Genomic DNA, 23734 nt, shown 5'->3' with positions numbered 1-23734 from the left:
CCAAGCAGAGTAGAATATACAATGGGGGAGACTTAAGCCAACAGGGAAAAAAGCCAATCCAGGGGGGAATCAACAAAAAGAACAAAGACAATACATCAAGATCCAAGGGGAACATCAAAAAGGGGGGGGGGGAGGATAAAAGCTATCATGGAATGGGGATGATATCGACCTGCGGGTTGCATGAAGCTATGATGTCGGTGTTCCTAAGGGAAGTGGGAACCGGATGAGCGTGAAGCGATTGGACTTTGGAAGTAACATCGAAGTAGATGGCTTTCCAAATTTTATCCGAAGAACGAGAGTTGGAAGTCCATCTACGGATGTTTCGTTCCATCCAGAGATGATTAATGTTTGCACAAAAATCCAACTTGCCAAGGGTGTCACAGATGGAAGTATAAAAAAAGGTCATGTCAATCCAATTCCATTCCTTGTCAAAAGGGAGAATGGATCTTCTGGCTGGTCAGCACCTGGAAAGGATAGTTTTCCAGACAAGAGAGGAGAAAGGGCAGGAGAAGAAGATGTAGGGGATGTCCTCCGAAGGATTGGCAGGGATATGGCTGTGAATGAGGAAGGTTTTGGTAGCGAGACAATTGGACAGGTAGCACCATAGAGTGAAGCTATGGCGGGGAGTATGGCCTTTAAATCAGACCAAGTTATGCCATGGGACCACCGGGGAAGAAGATCGAACGAAGGACCAAGCAAAGGCAGAGGAGAAGATCCCATTGGAAGAGGCAAGCTAGGTGCATTTATCTTCCCTTCCCCTATGGCCAGTGGGGACAGGAGGAAAAGGAGGCCCCAAGGTCAAGGAGAGGATGGTGGGAAGAGGAGGGGGGACCAGCCATTGGGAGAAAGGATAAGGGAGACAGATGCATTGGCGGGGAGACAGGAAGAGTAAGGGAAGATTACTCCCTTCTGATTGGTGGAAACCGTGTCTAGAACACTTTCAACTTGCTAATGGTGAACACTTTACTATCACTTAGATTAGTGTGCCCATCTTGCTTCAAATCTTTCCTAACCTAACAATCCAGCACTAATTCTTTGGTTCCCCACTCCCTGGAAAATATTTGTTCATTGGGTTTGATTTTCTGTATAAAATCCCTGCCCTGCAATTGTATTCTTAAGGTTTGACCTACAAAGGCCATAGACACCCTTCCAAAACTTCTTCTCATTATTCTCTGATATTCAAGGCAATCTTGTTCATCCGTCCTATCCAAACTCTCACTCTGAATTTCTATAATTATTCTCTTCACCTCTTTGGGTCAATCAAGATTTCTCTCTCCCTTCCATTCAAGAAAACTGCAGACATATATCCCACCAAAGCCTCTTATAAAAATCCAGCACTAAATTCTTTGGTTCCCCACTCCTTGGAAAATATTTATTAATTGGGTTTGATATCTCATATAAAATCTGTATTCTTAAGGTTTGACCTACAAAAGCCATAGACACCCATCCAAAACTTCTTCTCATTATTCTCTGATATTCAAGTCAATCTTGTTCATCTGTCCTATGGAAACTCTCAATCTGAATTTCTGTAAATATGCTCTTCACCTCTTTGGATCAATCCAGATTTCTTTCTCTCTCTTCCGTTCAAGAAAATTGAAGACATATCCCACCAAAGCCTCTTACAAAGAAATTCATTCAGATCATCTTCAATTGCCTATTCAAGAACTTGCAGAATTTCAGTCCCAAAGCTTATTGAACCCATAGTTGTCACAGCGCCAAGGTGAACCAAGGCGTTGGAGGGCTGCTTAAGCATTTAGGAGACAAGTTTTCCACCTTAAGGTGACGAAGGGTTAATTTTTTTTTTTTTTATTATTCCTCTTTTCCGACTTTATTTAGTATGCTGCTTATACTTTGTATCATAAAAAATCAACATTAAGCCACATCAAGTCATAAAAGTGTAGAAACGCAACCCTAAAACAATGCAGAAGATAATGAAAAAACAAAACAAACAATGCACACAGATTTAACGAGGTTCGGCAAGGTTGCCTACGTCCCCGGTGATATGAGATCCTGCTTCACTATCAATGGAGAATAGGGTTACAATGCTTGTCTTCAGACCTCTCAATATTGCTTGCATTACAGAGAAAGAAACCCTTGCTACAAATATATAGCGAAAAAACCCTAATCCGGAAAGTACACAATCGCCCTCAAATAAAAAATTCGAGCGGGGGGCTGCTCCCCCCTATACCCCCTGCTATGCAGGTGGGCCTCCTGCCCCCCTTGCAACCCCCATGGCCCGCTAACCGGCTAGCTGGACCGCCGTCCTGCCTGTCTAGGTGTTGCACCAGTACTCCCTGGATTAAACTGCAACGGAATATAAGACATCATACACCAACAAAAAGCTCAACATTAAGCCACATCAAATCATTAAAAATCAATATTAAGTCATCAAAAATCAACATTTAGAGAAATGTTCTTGTTCTATAATAAGTTTTTCTGGTCAAATGATTTTATTTTTACATGGAACATTTTGTATTAGGTAGAGCACAAAGCTAGCTTTCCAATAAGTCCAAGATTATTTAAATCTGAGTTTTAATGACAAAGTTATGTTCCTCTCAAACTTATTTTAAAGTGGGCGAATGCCATTAAAATCGCTTAAATGAAAAGAATTTTATGGATGTCAAAACAAACATTATTTTACCATAATTTTGGTTTTAATAATGTTTTACCATGATAAGGTTTTTTTTTGAAATTTTCAAAATTGAGAAAAACCCAAACATTTGAAAGTTGAAAATCTCATGTACAACAAAAATATTCAGTTTTTAGCCTTTTAAAATTTGATTTTTAAACTATTTTTATTGGATTCAAATAAGGGGTATTTGCTTAGTTATGAATAATATATTAAGTAAATGAAATAAGAAATATAAAAGCATTTACTTAAATATCATTTGACATAAATAAATATCGCCTTGCAGTAAGGCGGTAGTTGCCGAGACTCTACCTAGGCCATCTGAACGCCTAGTTGTCGCCTAGGAGACGCCTTTCCAACTATGATTGAACCTAGTGATTTTCATGGGCATATGAATTATTCTATACGGCATGTGAAGCATTCTATGTTAATAAATGCTCTGAGCAAGTTCATGGGAAGTTAAGATTGGTCATCAATTAGACAATTACTAGCCTTGTAACTCATTTCTTGCAGATGATAAGTTTCCACTCCCCTCTCGATAGTATTTACTTCACCAATTATCAACTGCCAAGGTGTTCTCTAAGTTTGACCTCAAGCAAGATTTTGGCTGCTGGTTATACACCCTGTTGAGCAAGAGACGATAGGTTTTTCTGTACCTGATCACCATTTCCAGTGGACTGTTGTGATTTTGGGTTAAAGATTGCACCCTCTTCCAAAAGGCCATGATTAGAATTTTTGAACCACTATTGTCATCCGCACTAATCTACATAGCTGACATTCTATTGTTCTCTAATAATGTTGATCATCATGCTGGTATGCTCAAAAGGTTCTCTCAAATTGTTTATCACTGAGAGATTATGCTTTCAAGAAAGAAGATGGTTATGGGTCAAACCTGAAAAGAATTTTTGGGTATGATGATTCAGAATGGGGAATTTGTTCTGCAACCCCATATTTCCCAATCATAATTGAAATTCCCAGATGAATTTACTTCTCTCCAACAACTACAGAAGTTCTTGGAGAGGTTATAGCCCAACTCCCTCCGTTATCTCTCCCAGTCCTCATTATTGGTAATTTAATCCTGCAGAATGATGCAAGTAACGAGTCCTGGGGAGCAGTTCTATTTTTAAGAACTTGCTGGAAAAAAAAAAGGAGAAAAATCTGTGGATGCAAGAGTGGAGCTTTCAAACTATTAGAGTTGCATTACCACTCCACTTTAAAGAGATTGAGAAATTTTAGTTCTACCTGATAAGAAAGCAAATACATATTGAAATGGATATTGGCTTCTTTTCCCGAGTTGCTTCAATTTGACAAAAGGTTTTTCCTAATTACAAGTGTTAAAATGGGCTAACTGGTTTTCTCAATGGAAATTTAAAGTTAAACATATCCTAGGAAAGAAAAAAATCCTTGCTGGTTTCCTCTCTTGCAGTCCATCTGATCTAAGAAAGGATAATGCACCATCTTCTTGACACTAGAAACAAGCATTGGATGTAAAAATTCCATGAGGTGCCATCATGAACTATGGATGAGATGATAAAAAGTTGTCCATTCATTGAGATTTCCCATTTTTCAGTATCTTTATGGTTATCAATTATTACACCTTGTCCAAAGAAGCCTAGTGTTTTTTTTTTTTTTGGCTGAGTAATAAATGCATTAAAAGAAGGGGGAGGGAAATTACAACCCTAAAGGGAAAATTGCGAACCCTTGAAAGGGTAACAAAATCCCATTAAGGACTACATCTCAGAACTAAATAGGCAACAAGAAACAAATGACACGCCAACATGTCAATACAACTCAAAACTCAAAAGCCCACATTGATGGAGAACCCTTCGGGAAGGGAGGGGAAATCAGAGTAGAGAGGGGGGAAAAGGAGGATCACACTCATATTCATTCAATAATCAAATTGCTCTCTAAATCTTCAATCGATTACAACCAATATATAGAAAAATAGGAACATGAAATTAGAAACTTAACTGAAATTGAAATTATCTTAAACTAGGAAACAACTATAAAAAGGAAACCAAAGCAAGGAAATAAATCCTACTCCTACGTTCAAGTTTGGAAAATAAAAGCATGAAATAAAATACTAAGTAAACTACTAATTTTATTTCCAACCCTTGTTGGACCAAAACCCTGGGCTGGACCGGCTCTTCTTGGCTCTTGGCTTCCAAAGCCGGTCATGCTGGTCCAACCAAGAAAGGGCAGCCGTATCTGCATCAACTCTCCTCCTCTGAAAAGAACTCGACTCCGTCGAGTTAGGGAAAGGACCGAGGAGACCGTCTGAAAGAATACGCTGAATGAGGAATGATCCCACCATCTTCTTGAGCTTAATTTCAGGGAGATCTTTGGCAGGATGAAACTTCATAGTCTTGTTGGCATGCTTGAAGGCATAGGTATTGGCATAGCCACAATGCTGTACTTTCTTATCAAACAACCAAGGTCGACCAAGAAGGATATGGCACACCTTCAGAGGGAGAACATCACATTGGACTGTATCCTTAAATCCACCAATAGAATATGTGACCAAACACTTATCTGTGATTTTGAGATTAGTGTTGTTCACCCAAGCAATCTTGTAAGGATTAGGATGTGGTTCTGTATTCAATCCCAGCTTACGAACAGAGTCTTCAGAGACAACATTAGTGCAACTGCCTCCATCAATGACCAAGGTTAGCAACTGATCATTACACTTCACACGAGTCTGAAAAATACTACTGCTGCGCCAATCTTCATTTTCAGTGGCCTTCTGAGTGGTCAACACATGAAGAATGACATAAAAAAGATGTTGGTCATCGTCACTGAGAGTGTCATTGACTTCATCTGTTGCACGCTCTTCTCTTAAATCAACTATGTCAGAACCAAGTTGCTCTTCGGGAATATATGGTATAGGAGAATCCTTATCAATAAAAGCAACCAAACGGCTGGGACATTGAGCACTGATATGTCCAAATCCACGGCATGAGTAGCATCGAATTGTAAATTTTGACGAATCAGAAGGTTTATCTGAACCACGCCGAGGGGGTGAGTATGGGCGAGTAGGCCTTGAAGATGACATTTCAGAGACATGTCGAGGTGGAGAATACGGCCGACTAGGTCGTGAAGAAGCCATAGATGTAGCACTTGCCTGTGGTTTGCTAGATGACCTCTCTTGAGTAGGAGACTGTTGCCAAACGGAACTAGTGCCTTGAGAAAAAGTATCTGCAAAATTTCTCCGATTGTATGGGCGTTTCAGACTTTCCTCAACCTGATATGCTACTTGTACGGTGTCTTCCATTGTAGGTAGTCGACTAGATGCAAGGGCAGCACTAAGTTGAGGGTGCAAACCATTACGAAATTGGGCCACTAAGACTTCTTCATCCCACTCAAAGTCAGAACGAGTGGCCAAATAATAAAATCTAGCAACATACTCTTCAACGGTCAAATTCTCTTGTTTCAACTGTGCAAACCTAAGATGCATGCGATGCCGATTCATGACTTCATACATTTCAGCCCAAGCATTGACCAAACCAATGCCTCGGGTTCAGTTCTGTTGTTGTTGCTTGATCCACCAGACTCGAGCCGTGCCTTTCAGTTTGGCCTCTGCAAATAGGATCTTTCGAGCCTCAGTCAACCCGTACCATCTGAAGAATATATCTAAACTGTGAATCCAGTCAAGGTACAATTCTGCATTATTGTCTCCATAAAAATCAAGGACATCCAATTTTGCTGTTCTTTCTGCTCCATCATCATGTCTACCAGTCCCATATGGTGGTGAAGGTGGTGGTGGTGGTGTATGATGTGGTGGTGGTGGTGGTGTTACTGGCAGATCCTGTGGAGTGGTGTTGGAAGAATCCCCAGACTAAATGAGACTCTTTCCTTTATCTGCTGCCACCAAACGATCAATAGAAACTTGCATAGATTCCACCATTGTTTTTAGGGACGTGACCATGTTAGTGAGAGCATCAAATTTTGTATCAGTTTCTCCTTTATAGGAATTTAGCTGTTGAACAACTTCATTGTTGGCTACCATGGTGATGAGTAACAAAATATCACTCAAAGAATAATGGTAGAATAGTAAATAACTTTTTTTTTTTGGCAAAATTGTAATTTATTTATTTTTTGGGAAGTTCAAATTAAACCACAAAAGGGTGTGGACAGGGGTTTAATTGGAAATAAAAAAATATATAGGATAAAAAGGGGAATAATAGAGCAAGGGAGGGGTATTTCTGGCAAGTCAAAAGAATTTAAATTAAAAGAAGGAAGAAAATGAGATTGTGGGTTGGGGTTTCACCGACAAAGGAGAGGAGGGGATCTCCTTCTTGGAGACGGAACCAGAGGAGAAAGGCGGAAGCCCAAATGGAACCAGGTATGTTCCTCTCTCTCTCTTCTTCTTCGTCTTCTTCTTTCTTCTTCTAGCTTCTATCTCTCCCTCTTCTCGACTTTTCTTTCTTCTCGGTTCTTTCTCTTTTTTCTTTGCTGTCGGACATAGAGAGGAGACGGCGGCTGCTGTCGGAAGGGAGAAAAAAAGTGAAAGAGGAGGTGGTGGGATTTTCTGGTTGGGAATCGAAGTGAGGAGAAAAAAAAGGGAGGCGAGACACTTCAGGGTCCGACGGAAACCAGGTATGTGTCTCTCTCTGTTCTTTTTTTTTTTTTTTTTTTTATAAAGGCTACTGCCAGAAGAACAAAGAAGGCGGAGGCAGGGAGGGTTTGGGATATATTTTTTTTTTTTGTTCTCAGAATCGGTGGAATCCGACACAGAGAATGGGAAAGGAAGAAGAAAGGTGGGGAAGGATTAGGATCCTTTGCCTCTGATACCAAGTTGATGGAGAACCCTTAGGGAAGGGAGGGGAAATCAGAGTAGAGAGGGGGAAAAGGAGGATCACACTCACATTCATTCAATAATCAAATTGCTCTCTAAATCTTCAATTGATTACAACCAATATATAGAAAAATAGGAACATGAAATTAGAAACTTAACTGAAATGGAAATTAGCCTAAACTAGGAAACTACTATAAAAAGGAAACCAAAGCAAGGAAATAAATCCTACTCCTACGTTCAAGTCTGGAAAATAAAAGCATGAAATAAAATACTAAGTAAACTACTAATTTTATTTCCAACCCTTGTTGGACCGAAACCCTGGGTTGGACTGGCTCTTCTTGGCTCTTGGCTTCCAAAGCCGGTCATGCTGGTCCAACCAAGAAAGGGCAGCCATATCTGCATCACACATGGGCTTAAAAGACAAGAGCTAAGAAGCCCATTGCAAAGAATAGGGGCAACCAATTGAATTCCAGGTAGGGTTCCACAAAACCCTACCCAACTTATCTCAATAGTTCATCTTCTAAGCCACCAAGACAAAAATCGGAACACCTCCAGCAAGAAGGTAGTCATGGTGGTAGGGCTCTGGGCTTGCGGAGGGCCACGACCGAACAAGCAATTGGCCTAGAGGAGGTGACAACCACGGCTGAGGGGCATTGGCCTTGCAACAGACAATTGCGAGGCAACTGTCAACCGAGCATAGGTAGCAGCCTTGCGGGTTGCTGGCCTAGAGGGTGCCATTGGTGCAGATGATTCAATCTAGGATGAACTGGAGAGCCGAAAAAATCCGACAAGGATCCAGATCTGAGTTGTGGCTTAGTCGGCGGCACAAGCCACACCCTAACTGATCAGCGGCTCATGGTCTAGCAACTGCATGCCTAGAGAACGCCGACGGAGCCAACGATTTGATCTTGTAGGAATTGGAGAACCCAATAAATCCAACAAGGATCCAAATCTGAGCTGCCGCTTGGCCGATGGCACAAAGTCTCACCAGATTGAGTCGTGAAGGGAGAAGGAAGCACTGGGGAGTCAGAAAGGGGTGGATCGTGACCTCCCAATCATGTGAGACATTGGAGGAAGAAGAAGAGATAGGGTGAGAGGGAGAGCGTGAAGAAGAGAGAGCAGCCCGGCCCTCCAAGTGGCGGCTGAGCTTAGGTTTACCTTTTGGAGACTTGAGTAAAGGGGAAAAAATTACAACACTACCACTTTAAGAGATTTCCCTAGTTGGTTCATAACCCTAGATTAATGGATTGACCGTCTGAATAATCATGGACATTAGAATGCTCTTTTTACTTTTCACAATCTAGTTGCATATGCCCTCATTGGCTACAAGATCCTATAGATCAAATTGATGAGAATTATATTGCCCATGATCCTCATGCTAATATACATTTTTTGAACATCCTACAATCTAGCTACAACTATGGGTTGAATTGGAAACAAGACTCATTGGAATTATGTTATGAACTATCTCTGTCGGTTCAATAACATAGATCCAGACCATGTGCTATTATCTCTTTTGCGAACTTCGGAGTGAGACTTTTCTCATTTTGATTGAGAAGCTTTCTTGAATTACATTTATCAATATGAAGCTGAACGTGGCTGCATAACCAATGAAGATTTATACTTATTAGACTCAGGAGCAAGCAGTGATTGAGGCGGCATCAGCCCTTTGATTCACTTATCTGCTCTAGTATTTTGAATGGATGTGCCAAGTAGCAAGAACTTTGGAGGGTCAAGGTAGTGAATTTCCAATTATAATTGGATTACATCAAGGATCAACTTCAAGCCCCTATTTGTTTACGCTTATCATGGATGATGAATTAAACAGAGACATTCAATCTGAGGTTCCTTGGTATATGGTTTTTGCTGATGATACTGTTTTGGTGGATAAGACAAAAGCAGGGATTGACACCAAGTTGGAGTTAAGAAGATCAATCTTGGAATCAAATGGTTTTAAGATTAGTAGAACTTAGATGGAGTATATGTTGTGTTACAGGAGGACGGATAATGAACTAATGAAAATTGATGAGAGGGAGGTTTCACAAAGTGATTATTTTAGGTATCTAGGTTCAATCATAAATAAAGGAGGCGATATAGGGGGATGATGTTTAAAAAAGAATTAAAGTAGGATGGATGAAGTGAAGAGGTGGGTCTGGAGTGTTGTGTGATCGATGTGTTCCTTTAAAACTTAAAGGAAAATTTGATAGGACAATCATACGATCGGCTAGGATGTATGGTGCGAAATGTTGGGTAGAAGCATCATGTAGATAAACTCAGCTTAGCAGAGATAAGGGTGTTGAGATTGATGAATGATAAAACTAGGAAGGATAAAGTAAGGAATTTTCATATTAGAGCTGGTTTGGGATTAGCTCCGATATATGACAAACTACGAGAAAGTCGTTTGAGGTGGCAATGATCATGTTCAACGGAGGCCTTTGGATGCTTCAGTATGGAGGAGTGATTTGATTTAGATTGAAGGATCTAAATTACTAGGGGCAGACCTAAAATGTTCTTAGGAGAAGTGGTGAGGAAAGACATGCATAGCTTAGGCCTTATATCAAGTATGGCGTTGAATAGAGCTGATTGGAGGGCAATGATCAATGTAGCTGACCCCATTTAGTTGGGATAAGGCTAAGTTGTATAAAAACTTTGTGCGGCCGATCTTACTGGACATTCTTGGCCCAGTTGGTATGAGCAACTACGACTTGTCATCCCCAAGTATTCTCCAGAGTGTTAGAATATTCGAGTAGCTGGCATCTTTAGTCTTTGTGTCTCTTCTTTAGGAACATTCAGGCTTTGTGTCTCTTCATCACACGAGTTCACATGGGTTCTTTACTTTTAGTCACATATAACTTTAATATTTATGTCATGTATTTACCTTTTTTGTGTGGTGTGTTTACTGGCCTTTGTTTTTGTCATGTCAGGATAACTTTATTTCACTTTATGGATGTAACTTATCTGTAATTGTAACATTGTCAAGTCCATGTTCCCAAAATAAGTTGAAGTTTGTGATATTCTATAAATAATGAAGTCCTGAATGTTTGTAGGCATAACTAGGGGAGATACATGTCCTGACCTCCACGTCTAAGAGTCTTGTTTCTTATATTTCTTTCTTATTCGTATGGTGGAAAACCATGAACATACTCCTGCTCTCGAGTTTTTCCTATTCTTGGGTTTTTTCCGTCATCAAAACTTGTGTTGTGTTCCCTTCTTTACTTACTGTGCAATCTTCTTGCATCCTATCCGTATCTCTTAAATCTTTGTTTTCCGTGTTCCGTGAGTCCTTGTTCATGACAATCTGGGCCATTGCTTAGAGAAATGATAAAAGGTTTGGGCTGCAAGGGAAAATGCCCAGGTTCAAGTCTTGGGGGTGGTCACTTTCTGCAAAAATGGCAAAGGTTAACACCCACTATAAACTCACCCCTCTCATGATCCCGCATAGGCGGGGCCAGCACTGGGTAATGGTCCTTTTTTTTAGAGTTGTATGATTTTCTCATGACCAGTAATAAGTCATGTTATAAGGTTAGCTTGTATATGTGCTTATTGCTTGAATCAGATTCAATGATGTTCTTTCTGCTTTTTGTCAGTTAATAATTGAGTAGGACTTGATTTTGATAGTTGTAGGGGTTTGGAGATCTAAGCCCTACATGAGATAACTTGGTTGCTGTTTGGTTTAGTCATTACCAATTTTGGTATTGGAACTTAATATCTGAGTGAAAACTTATTTTTTTGGATAGATGAGTGAGGGGCACCTTGGCGCAATGGTAAGATTGCGACCTAGGGGTAGAGGGTTCAAGTCAGGAAACAGCCTCTCTGCAAAGCGGGGGTATGGCTGCGTACAGGCCTCGTGCATTGGGTATACCCTTTTTTAGTGAGGCTGAATTTTACCTCATAAATTTAATCAAACTTTTTGGTCACCCTTATTCCACCATTTTATGGAAAGAAATATGATACTCATAACGAATGGTTAAAGTATTCCTTCCATCTTAGTATCTTGTCTCTCTTCCTACTTTACAGGTCCTATCTCTTCTCTTGGTCTATACCGCCTCTCATAGTATACCTGTTTTAATGCGTAGCAATATATGAAATCGTCAGTCATGGGATATTATTACCTTGTCACCAACTTTATTTGTTTTTTTCTTATTGTTGGCTGAAAACTGGTATCTTTGTATCTTTGCTCCTAAAAGATTTATTATTTCCCTTTGGTAGAAGTAGAACCATTATAGTGGCTGTCCCAAAATAAGTGCACATCTAACAGTAGCATTGTCCGAGAGTCGTAGGCTTCAAGTTCGAATTCCATAGATAATATAGATGGGATTCTCTATAATGATAGAGAAATGAAAGACTTCCTTATGATTCTTATTTTATGTAGCTTGATACTACTACTTGAATCTTTTTTTACCTACTAGATATTTTTAAATAGGTTGATTGAATTTAATTTTCAAATTCACTTGAACCCTGTAAGCGGTTGGTTAAGTGCATTACTGGCTCCGAATATCAAAAAAATATGTAGCATCAGGCAAGGAATATAACTTCGATTGCAAGGTCAGGATAAGCTGACAATTGAAATTTTCATTATCTATAGACAATAAGACAGCTGTAGCTACAGAAGTCAATCAGGTCAAGAACCATTCCAAAGTTTGCCTTCGTACCTCTTGTAGGTTTTGAATTCACATGAAAGAAGAGGAAAACCAGTTAGTAAGGAAAAAGCCTGGGCTTAGGTCGTGTCTGGGAGAGCCAAGAGCAAACCACTTTTCTGGTTGGTGGAATGTAAAAGCTACTGGTTCTCAACAGGTTAGATGCGGTAAATGCACCCAGCAGGATTTTGAGGGTTTCTTAGCTGAATTTTAGAAGGTGGCCAGCAAAAGCTGCAGTCCACCAGCTCATCCAAACTTTCTGACCTGGACATGATCTAAGGTGTGGCCAGCAGCTGGAAAACACTGGCCACCCTCTTGTCCAATCACAACATTAGTCTGATGATTACAATGGAATTTACCCAAACCTTTCCTACATTTAGAGTTGGCAAACTTTCACATTTAGCCAGTAAAAGAAGTGCCTCCAGGGACCTAACCGATACCTTAAACTGAGTCAGTTTTCTAAAATGAATCTATCTGTTAAATTGCCAAACCAGCACATACTATATGTATTTATAGGAAATATGCTTTTAGTTGAAACAATTTTCATGATCACATGATGTATGAATACCAGGATGACTTGTGGTTCTTGGGCTGGACTTAAATCGATCTTATCTATCCAAAAATCTTTGAGACGGCAGGATTACCTTTTCTCCAACCTTGTTAAAATGTCTCAAGGGTTATGGAGGCAAATCAAGCTTTCATAATCAACCGGCCACCAAGTTTATTTCCTTGATTGAAGCTAGGGTAATGGAGGCAAATCATGCTTTTTAATGAACTGGCTAACAAGTTTATTTCCTTGATCGAAGCTATAGGTTTGTTTCTTTTTTCGTTTGTTTACAGTTCAACTGCTCTCCCAAGATGTATAGTGTGATGCTTGCTTAGGTGCTGGCAAACCTATATCAACTTGTTATGCATAGTTTGGGTCTTGTACCAGGCTCCAGACTTGTTGGGCTGTGCCTCTTTCCTCTTACTTTCTTCTTTCATCTCTCACTTTTTATCTTGCATTCTACATTTTTGTATTTGTCATGTTCCATTTTTCATTTCTCATCTCTTCCCCTCCCCCCTTCTATTTTTCCTCTGTTTAAAATTCAGTTTTCCTTACTTTTGTTGTTTGGATCCATGTAGCCAACCTCATTAAGTTGGGATAAGGCTTTGTTTGTTGTTGTTGATTGTCATTGGTGGTGGTAACCTGACTGTTGGGGTCTGCCAGATAAATCCTGTTTTGTTCGGATTCATCAAATATTTCTCTCCTTTTTCTCCTGTTCATCTCATTTAACCTTTCAATACCTAATTGTGGTTTGAGGATAGAAATCATGTGGTGTTGTTTTTTAATTATTTCCTTCATTTCAGTCATTCATTACATATGATAGTTTTTCCTCCTGGATTGGCATCTCTTTTTTACTTAACAACCTTGCACTGCTTCCCATTTTTCAGGTGTAGATGGGGAGACCGCAAAGGAAGAGTCAAAATCTTCTGTACCAAAATTTGTAATATGAGAAATTTTGAACAAGTTCTTGAAGATACTAAGGTTGTTAGAGAGACTTCACAAAAGACTATTATCTGTCATCGATGTCAATACTGTCTAGTGGAACTGCTGCTCCTCATACACACCCTTCTTTTTCAGGGACAATGTCTTCTCAAGGACAGTATTTTGAGTTTATGAGCTGATTTCTTGAGTTCCTAGTTTGACAAAACTTACATGTGTTGTCAGCAACAGAATGCTTTTTAAGATCACCATCTTCAAGCTCATGATCAAGAAATGTTCTGTGCTGCTGGTTGATCTGCTTTTTTCGCCTTCCTCTCTCATATATTAGGAGGTTCTATTTGTCAGTATATGACAAAAATTATGGTCAATACGGGATACTTGATCCAACATAAAATGTTTCTCTTCCTAAGAACAAATCTGATCATTTTACCATTTTTTGCTCATATTTTCTTCCATAACTTTGCCAAGTTGCCCATAATTCTCATTCTTATTGTGGCATGCTATTGAGGAGAGGGTATCTGTTATGTGCCTCCTCAGAATTACTACAAAAGAAGGAAACAGAGATGGAATGGTTCAATTTAAGGAGATACAACCTCGGTAAGTTTTGCCAATTTTCATAAAGCAGGTTTTAGATTTTTTCCTTATTGTTATTTTTTATTATTATTATTTTTTGAGGTGGGGGGGGGGGTGGTGGAGGTGATGTTAATCTATTGTGTGGTAATTCAAACCCAGAGATTTAGATTAAGATATGAATAACTACTAGTCAAAGGAATAAAATCTGTGACATTTTTTTTTTTTTGGGGGGTGGGGGGGTGGTGGTGTTAAACCTGTGACTATATGAGATGACTAAATACAAATCAGGTATTTTCATTGCAATTTGATTTTTGATGATTCAAATAAGTGTTGATTACAATTTTAAAAGATATAAAGCTTCTCAACTCTCTAATTGTGGATACATTTCGGCATGTGCAATTCATTGTGGTTGAAGAATAAGAACTCTGAATTGTTTCCCTATGTATAGGGGCAGTAGGATTGGCTTAAACTTTTTGGATATCTAAATGTACCAAGTTTTAGTCTGATTAGGCTTTGGAAAAATTATTTACCGTACACTTCTCATATGATTGCAGGGGTAGGTCAATGTGATTCAAAACACCATAATCATCTCATTGGTCGTTCATCTCTTAATTATGGGAGTTGCCTTAAAGTGAGTCTAAAGTGACATCACTTACAAAAATGCTTCTCGATTCTTTCCATAGAAAATTGCAAAATTGTACATATTTGCATTGTAAAATCTCTATGGCCTTCTTCTATTTAATATATTGTGGAGAGGAACCTTGCAAAAAAAAAAAAATCTTGTCTTTCGCACAATGGGCATTTTAGGCAACTAAAAATAGATGAACACTTTCGTAACCTTACCTAAGTGACAATTAGCTTTCCCCATAATTATATGCTAATCTGTCTCGATCGGCCGGACAGTTTTATTGTTCAAACCCTTTACTGACCACATAACACTCTACTTGAGACCTGTTATTGATTGTTTATCCGATTTCGGGCTTTGATTGGTTGGATTTGTTGTGCGCCAGCTTTGATATTCCTACATTTTCTAAAGACAAGTCATACCAAGGGAACAAAAGAAGGAAAACTATATTGAAGTGCACGTGATTGTGAAGTTCGACTTTGAAGAAGATAAGTGAATAAAAAAAAATAAGGGCGAGGGATAGGTATGCTAGCGGGTTATCTTGGAATCTAATCTTACATGCTAGTGGGATTTTAACTGTAGGATTTGTTCATCTTAAATAAACCCATTGGATGGAGAGAAGAAAAATCCAAACCTTCAATTTACCGCTGCTACACTTTTTATCTCCCCTCTTTCTCTCTCCCCTACCCTGCAACTGAACCGTGCTACTTCGAGTTTTAGGGACCTATAGTTTTGCCTTACAATTGCTCTCTCCCTCTTCTCCATCTCCAAACGAGAGAGGTCTCTCACACTTTGGCCCCTCCAGCAACATTGAAGTATCACTCCCTTCCATTACTCCTATCAATTCTTTCATGGTAGGAGGCAAACTGAATTTAATGGGGAAAGTGAATTAATAGTCCCATTAGTAATTGAGCAATTATTATGGACTGTGGATCAGGTTCTCATACGGTCTGATCCACACGGATGGAATCCACTTCGGAGTTTGTCTTTGGATGGATTCTATCTGTGTGGATCATATCCATACTAGAATGATTCTCGTACGAGGATTTGATCCGATCTCATCGTCATGCACATTTCACCCCAACAAGTACCGTGGGAAATTTATTACTTAGCGAAAAAAGAGGGGGAAGGAACTGCCCATAATAGCCTCTAGCAGGACCTTACCTCATATGATAGATCATAGAAAGCTTAGTCTGAACCTATCACCATAAATAAATCAATTTAAATGCAACTAAAACTGGACCTTCAAAACAAATTAAAACAGTTTCAAACCAATGATCCATATATTTATTAAGAAACGACCATTTATAACATAATATAATTGGTCAAAGCAATGGATCTAAGGCCATTTTGCTACAAGTTTGGAGTCGCTAGGGTTCTTTGTGTCTACTACATAAACCCCTTGTGGTTCAACAAGAGACGTACAGTCCGTGCATTGATCTCTTTCTGCAAAATAAACATCTCCATGAGTGCTTACTTTTTTTCCATCCCTTGCATACCAGAAGTCACAGTAGAAGAGAGTAGAAGTCCAAACATTTTGACAGAAGGTCCATGTATATTCCTGATTGAAGTCCAGTGATTGCTTTCCAAGATATCGTCAGCTGATGGCCTGATGCACAATGCAAATACAATCTCTTTCCGTCACCCAATTTGTTTTGCAGTCTTACATGTATTCTTGGAGTAGTGAAGCACCCACAAACCCTAGGTGATGAGTCCTCCATCATCATAGTAACAATGATCAGAACAGGAATGATACTTCTAAAACTACCCATTCTGAGCTTGAATTATTGCTCTTTTGTTAATTTCTCAGTTTTCCTCTCCATCACCCACTTAAATAGAATATTTCCCTTTGCCAACTCAGATACAACAGAATAGTGAGTTATCCATTTATTTTTGTTTTCTTGATAAGCAGTTACCCACTTTATTACTTTTCCTCTTAAAACAAGGAAAGAATAGTTCTGTTCAGATTACAAACATGAAATTCAGCTCTAATTATATGTCATTGATAACCATCTGTCTAAGGGATGGGCAAAATCATAGAAATTAATGTCTAGTAGCAAGAGCTGACTAGTTCTGATAATGGAGAGGAGAAATGTTATTTACTTTTGAAACTGACAAGAAAATGGCATTAACTTTTGTAACTGCTTAGTAAATGACACTTATTTTTTATCTCAATTTTTCATTTTTTTTTGCTCGAGTTCAACTTTCCATAATGACCACTTGATCAAAGTTTGTTACTGACAAACCAACGGATTTGACTTGAAGAGTCTCTGGCTTTCCTTTACGTCTCCGATTTCAGATGTAACGCTAGGTGATTGACTAGTGAAAGCTACAACCCTAGGTCCATGACAAGGATAAAGTTGACAAGCGTAGAATCGCCAATGCAAGAAAGGTTCTCCAAGAGAGAGGAAGCAATTTTTTAAAATACACAAAAGTATTTTTCCATGGTCCTAACTGTAACCCCTAAGCTGTATTGTATATGACAATGTTTCCATTCCAATTTTTTTTTTTTTTTTTTTTTTCATCATGTCGATTATTTTCTTCTGAACCACTTATGGATGGTTTTCTAAGTTAAGGTGTCTTGCATTCCCATCTCTTCATGCTAATAGTCATTTTTGGCGGAGGGGTGTGTGTTGGCATATGTCTTTAGGATGGTTCGATCCTAGCACATCCACCGCTGTGTAGGCCACTGTTCAATTAATTTAACTGAACGTTTCATTGTGCTATAGTTGGTTATGGTATTACAAGGCATGTGCTGGCCAAATCCATGGACACCATCTAAACACATCATCAAGAGATTCTCCTTTGACTGTAGGTGTGGGAAAAATTGATCCTTAAAAATATGTAAGTTTTATTTGAATAGATTAAGAGGTTTTTAATTGATTTTAGATACAATGGTCATCAAAGTAAGATAATCTTACACGATGATTTTCTTTAATCTTTGATGAATATCAGAAGTTATCACATGTGGGTTGTCCTATCCTCATTTGTGATGGTGGCTTTCATGCTTTGGTTGAAGTTATCACCCTTGATTGTCCTATCCATATAGATTATGGTCTCGTAGGGAGGAAGTCCTTATGATTCAAAAATCTAGGGACTGCAATTATGGCTTGTACGAAAAAAATAAACATAAATAATGTCACACCCCGCTCGCACAGAATCAGGTCGGTGACTGAGTGAACTCCGGTTAACTCACAAACCTGCTAGGGTCAACAATACAGTAACTGCAATATAGCATACATCTGCTAAACATCTACTAAACTAAGATCAGACCTGTGTTTTCAGCAGAAGACCTGTTCGTAATAATACCTATAATTATTTTCCGAATACTTGATATCCAAATTGAATTATAAAAATTATATACATTTGGGCCCAAAGGCATGATATATTCACAAAAATATAACAATTTAAGCATTAAGTAATAAAAAGAGAGTACATCAAAAAGAATAAAAAAGAATCACTCAGGAGTCAATACTGCCATGCAGCACAATCCTCACACCGTGCTCGAACTCATCAGGGACCTATCAGTCCTCAGAGGGAAACTCTACAGTGGGGCCCAACTCCTGGCTTCCAGGGGGTAACCCATAAAATCACACAAAATGAGTTGTGCACGTGAGATGAGCTCATTCGCTTAGACCACGTAAGGAAAATCACACAAACAGTCACTATACATATGCTCCTATACGTATGAAATTCATTTTAATCCTATTAGCCTAACAACATTACTAGGTCATAGGCTATGTGCTACTTACAACCATAGTGCACATATGCCTCAAATAAGAGTTGCGAACCATTCCACAAGCCACCATGCACTCATTTCCAAGCCGACTACGACATTTAAAATCTAGCATGCATTTCATGTCCAAATGAGATTCCTCCATCACATACATCAAGACATAATGAATATTCAATCATAACACACATGTCCGTCGGTTACACCAGAACCCAGAAATTGAGTTCTAGGAACTCAGGTTGGCTAGAAACTCAAAGACATGTGGGCCTGGAACACCCCCCAATCTTGAAAAGAAATTCTCTAATTTTCTTCTCCATCTTCTCTTCAGCTAGGGGAACTTGTTTGGGGTCGATCCGGTGACTCAAATCACTCATCTAAGGTCCAATCATATATCTTCAACCTAGATCTAAGATCAAATCAAGAGAAAGAAGGAGATTCTTACTTCTTTCTTAAGAACACGAATGAAACCCCAAATTTTACTTCTTTTGCTCAAGAACTTCCAATTATTCTAAATTTTCATCAACACTTCTTCCAAATCCTTCAAAATCATAATATACACATTCCATTAATCCTTAGATTTGATTATTCATGTAAGATTAGCAAGATCCAAGTGGGTTCTTTCCCAAAGATCAAAAAGAGGGTTTAAGAAAGGGGTTTTTCTAAGAATCCTTAGAATGTGTACAATACTTACCTCAAATTGAAGATCTCGGCAAACTGATCATTAATCCGAACTCAAAATACCAAGACCCAGCTCCGGTGAAGCTCTACGGTCGATTTTTTTTCTTCTTTCTTCTTCTTCCTCCTTTTCCTTTCTTCTTTCTTTCTTTACTCTCCCACCGGCCAATTACCATTAATGAGGGAAAAGACAATAAATGTCTTTCCTTTTATACCTGGGCCCCCAAAAAATATTTTAGTCATAGGTGGATACATCTCAGGTGGGTATATCTCAGGTGGGTATTCTCAAGTGAGTATATCTCAGGTGGGTATACAACTCTAGTCACCCTATTGTTAGTATTCCACTGGGACTTCAATGGGGACAAATTCATACTCATAATTAAATTGCATAGGCACCCAAAATTACTAGCACGTACCCTTATTTCTTGTATATGGCCTCGTGGTGCGTGCAAGTGCAAGGCTTGGGTGCACATATTACACTTGGTACCCGCTTGATCTTGTCGGGCCAACCCGAGTTCAAGGTCACTCTTGCTATCATGTTCCATATGGTACTTGCGTCAATTAGCTCCGGTTTAGCCTCTATATGATCAACTAAGTCAATACGGGTAATTAAACCAGGTTTAGAAAGTAGGATATCACAGATAATGAGCATGCCTAGAGGTTTGGATAAACTACCAAATAATGATGATGTGGTTACTCAGGGATCTCTAGCAGGATGGCTTTGGGAATTGTTTTCTTTACTTCATGATGTTTAATGAAAGATGTTGACAATGTTTATATTAAAAGAAAAAAGAAATTACATGATAGTTATTTTGATTGTGCATAAAGTAGCTAATAATGTTAGAATCCACAAGCTTACGTAAACAAAATATATTGTTTAATTAATATAAATCTTTAGTTCTCTTAAATTAAAAAAATAATAATAAATAAATAAATTTATATTGGCATAAAAATGGAAGGGGACATTTTTCATCGCATATTGTGAAGGGTTCACCTACAAATCCATGGTTATTTTAAATGGGGATGTCAATTCTAGGCCCGACACGCTTATGGCCCAACCTGGACGGGCCCGATTAATAAATATGTCGGGGTCAAGCCTGACCTAGCTTGACCCCTTTAATACTATTTGTATTTTTAAATTTTTTTTTAATACTATTTGTATTTAGTGCTAAGGCTATGTGGTATGTAGAATTGAGATGGTGATGATTGTTATCTGAATATTCATCTTTTTCAAACATAGTTTAATTGATTTAAATTTGCTCAACTTGGGTTCTGTAAGCATAGTTTAATTAATTCGAGTTCCACTAGGTTAAAGAACGAGCATCTTAGTAATTTAGTTGTTTCTATCTTTGGCTTAATCCTTTTAACTATAGAATATTTCTTTGTTATGTCCATCTTTACTTCATTTTATTGATATTCCTTTCATGCACATTCAAAATGCCAAAATTTTAATTCATCTAAAAGAAAAATGCCAATGTTAAAGAGGATCCATTTAAAGTTAAATAGGTCCATAGCCCAGTTAAGGCCCGTTTATGGCAGCCCGATTAAGGTCCGAAACCGATCGAGGGATTATCAACCGTACCATGCCTGTGTTAGCTAAGCCCGTTTAGCTAAATGGGCATTAATAGTGCAACCCTAGAAATTGGCTGAGCCCGATTAGGCCCTATTGAAACTGGCCCAGCCCGACCGATTGACACCCCTAATTATAACCTTCTCCTTATTTGTTGGACATCTAAAATGCTTTTCACTTTTCTTGAATTGGCACCCAACCAAGTACAATAGTGGCCATCGATGATAAATTCAATAAATTCTTCTTCTAAGAATGGCTTAAAGAAAGCTTGATATAAAAAAGATTCAAGCCCTTAATGCATTGAGTCATACTAGACTTACAACTTATTCAAAGACATCTGTTAAATAGGGAGAGAACACTATCTTAGTATGGTATACTAGTTGGTGGCACCAATGCGGCACAAAATAGGCATCATAAAGGAGGGGAAGTGGTCATTTCGAAGGGGAGAAGAGAGACGCCCACTTATGATACATGGGCGGTGTGCCCATCCTTTTTTGTATTAATAATTGTTTGAACAAATTTTTTTTTTTTTTCACATTTTAATTGACAAAGGAAACAGTCTTGTCATTGTTAACATAATGAAGCCCTAAAGTTCAAAAATAATGACAAAGAAAACACCAATAATAAAAGATTAACTAATTTAATTCCTTTCAAGTTTCTAATCTTAGATACCTCCCCTCACCTTTGTAAATTTCCCTTGACCTGTCTTTACATTTTTACAAAACCTTGTTAGTAGTCCCTTCTATTAAGACTATCAAATTACATAAGATTAGGATTACCACCAATAACTTGCTAAAATGCTTCTAGATTCCTTTCATACAAAATTTCATGTATTGTTTAAGATCAACGGTTATTGTTATTATGTTTTCTGAGTGGAACTGAGATGTTTACTTAATTGGTTTTAATGAAATTGGATGAGCTCTGTAGTTATTGTGCAATGAGGACGTCATATTTTGGAATAATTTAACCAACACCAGGACTCACTCTTGATGACATCACTAACACCTGCTCAAAGTATCTCCCACCGCAAACTCAATATGTAGACACCAACAACTGATTTATTTATTTTTATCCAATAATTAGAACAACGATATTAATTTTCCACTACATTCATTGCGGCAGTATATACGTTAAGGAAAAAAAATTAGCCTTACTAAGGATAATAAGAACTGAGCAAACTAATGGAAAATTTATGGAGGGGCTATAAGATTTGGTATTCATTAACATCAAGAAACACATATCATACTCAATAACACATTTTTTTTTTCAATGACTTCTACTCTATCGTATTCTATGGGGGGTAGGGAGAGGAAGGTGAGAACCAAGAAACTTGAACACTCCACACTCTACCAAGGGCGCTAGGCACTTGTTCTAGCTTGATAACACTTATGTAGCCTTCTACTCAAATCTCTGAAACCTATATTTCTTTTCCTTGAAAATCCCATATATGCACAATACTATTAAACCCATTCAAGATGATGCTCATGAGTCTATTCATTGGTCTCTATAACAGTCCAAACATGTAAGTCTTACTGGGGTTGCAATCAAAGTTCTCATCTCCCCCAAATCCTCTTTTAGTATTGTAACCTGGATAATCATTCAAATTAAAATTTTCTTCTTTTATAAAATTGAGGCCACTAAGTGAGGCCAGAGATACTATATTCCATTCGCGATGAAACCCATCTGATTTGTGAGAAATGTGGATTTCTCCCTCTTTCGAAAGCATCTTCTTGGCATTCTTGCAGAACAAGGTGACCAACTTTTGGTGTCGACTGCATAGTAAATAAATAAATAAATAAAATTAACTACAATATTATCAAAAAATCATTCATTTATCAAAAAAATTGTCTACATGTAACTTGGCTAGAAAATTGAAAAAATTGAGGAGAGAGATAGACACATGGAAACAATCCCGAATAGAGAACAATTTCCCTACAATGATATTCTAATTCTAATTGGAGACAACTAGGTAAAGTTTGTTACCCATGATCTATAATGGTGGATCTAGACCTAGTAAATTGAATTTTTGCTATCCTATAGCTATATTTAAGGAAGGAGTATGCCTAGTAGATTTATGCTGAGTTTGGATCTTGAGAATGAAGACCATTGACAAGGATAGACATTATGTAAATTTCATACATTTTTCTCCTCATCAAATTCTGCTTCATTTGAGTTGATATGTACCCCAAAGGTGAAGGAAAATCAACAAAGCCCATATTAGGATTTTTTTTTTTTAAATCCATTATTATGGTTCTTTTTGTTTCCAAGTAAAAGGATAGAAAAAGGAAAATCCCCATTTTTTTTCAAAGCTTGTTTTTAATGTAAAAAATGAAATAAGGAATTGAAAACATAGGAACATTTCACATGTAGAAAAAATTTCATGTAAATTATCATTTTGCACAGAAAAATTTACAATGAAACAAACAGGGGGTATGTGTGAAAAAAACCCATGACGAAAAGACATTCATTCCTCAAGAAAATAAATGAGAAAGGAGCAACTAATGACAGAATTGTTACATGCATCTCTATCTCTCTCTTTCACAAGGTGGGGGGAGTAACCAAAGTTATACTGTGTTAAATTCCTACAATCCAAGCAAGCATTTACCTCTTCTGATACTCGTTTTTTAAAAAACCAGCACAGGGGAAGTTAAAGACAATCCGATCAAATTTCATGCCCCTGAGGGACTGATGGCCTGACATATTTGTTGCATCCACTCCATGAAGAACTATACATTCTCTATTCTTCAAACCATTGATGTTAGATATGGCATTGCTATAATTTTCCTGTAAGAAATCTGAAAATACAAACCCCAGTGTCACTACCATTTAGAGGGCTACTTTGTCTAGTAACTGTAGTAATACCCCAACACAAGATACCAATTCATAAGATGTTGGAACAGAATAACACTGGTAACACAACCGAAGAGAGGAAAAAGCTTAATTAATCCTTCCAGAGCCTAAAAGATCCAAATGATAGACCAAAAAAAAAAAAAAAAAAAAAAAAAAAAAAA

The 23734-nt window shown here is 38.1% G+C and overlaps 2 protein-coding genes and 1 long non-coding RNA gene across 3 annotated transcripts in view; 1 reads left to right on the top strand and 2 right to left on the bottom strand.

Annotated features, from left to right (window-relative positions):
- Positions 1-13990, top strand: part of LOC122094710 — a 15027-nt gene extending 1037 nt beyond the window's left edge. Inside the window, exon 2 of the mRNA XM_042665316.1 lies at positions 13496-13990. Within this exon, the coding sequence (XP_042521250.1) occupies positions 13496-13557 (62 nt within the window). The 3' untranslated portion in view covers positions 13558-13990. The remainder of the gene's footprint in view (positions 1-13495) is intronic.
- A 1993-nt stretch (positions 13991-15983) lies between these two features.
- LOC122058444 lies at positions 15984-19313 on the bottom strand. Its single transcript, XR_006133774.1, has 2 exons — positions 19170-19313; positions 15984-19016 (listed from the first exon to the last, which is right to left on the bottom strand). It is a non-coding gene; the product is annotated as an uncharacterized LOC122058444 (long non-coding RNA).
- A 2580-nt stretch (positions 19314-21893) lies between these two features.
- Positions 21894-23734, bottom strand: part of LOC122057315 — a 3061-nt gene continuing 1220 nt past the window's right edge. Inside the window, exons 2-3 of the mRNA XM_042619369.1 lie at positions 23329-23518; positions 21894-22495 (exon numbers count right to left, since the gene is read on the bottom strand). Of these exons, the coding sequence (XP_042475303.1) occupies positions 22228-22495; positions 23329-23518 (458 nt within the window). The 3' untranslated portion in view covers positions 21894-22227. The remainder of the gene's footprint in view (positions 22496-23328; positions 23519-23734) is intronic.

This window comes from Macadamia integrifolia, chromosome 12, assembly GCF_013358625.1.
Source record: "Macadamia integrifolia cultivar HAES 741 chromosome 12, SCU_Mint_v3, whole genome shotgun sequence".
Lineage (NCBI taxonomy): Eukaryota > Viridiplantae > Streptophyta > Magnoliopsida > Proteales > Proteaceae > Macadamia > Macadamia integrifolia.
This window is presented reverse-complemented; position numbering and strand designations above follow the sequence as displayed.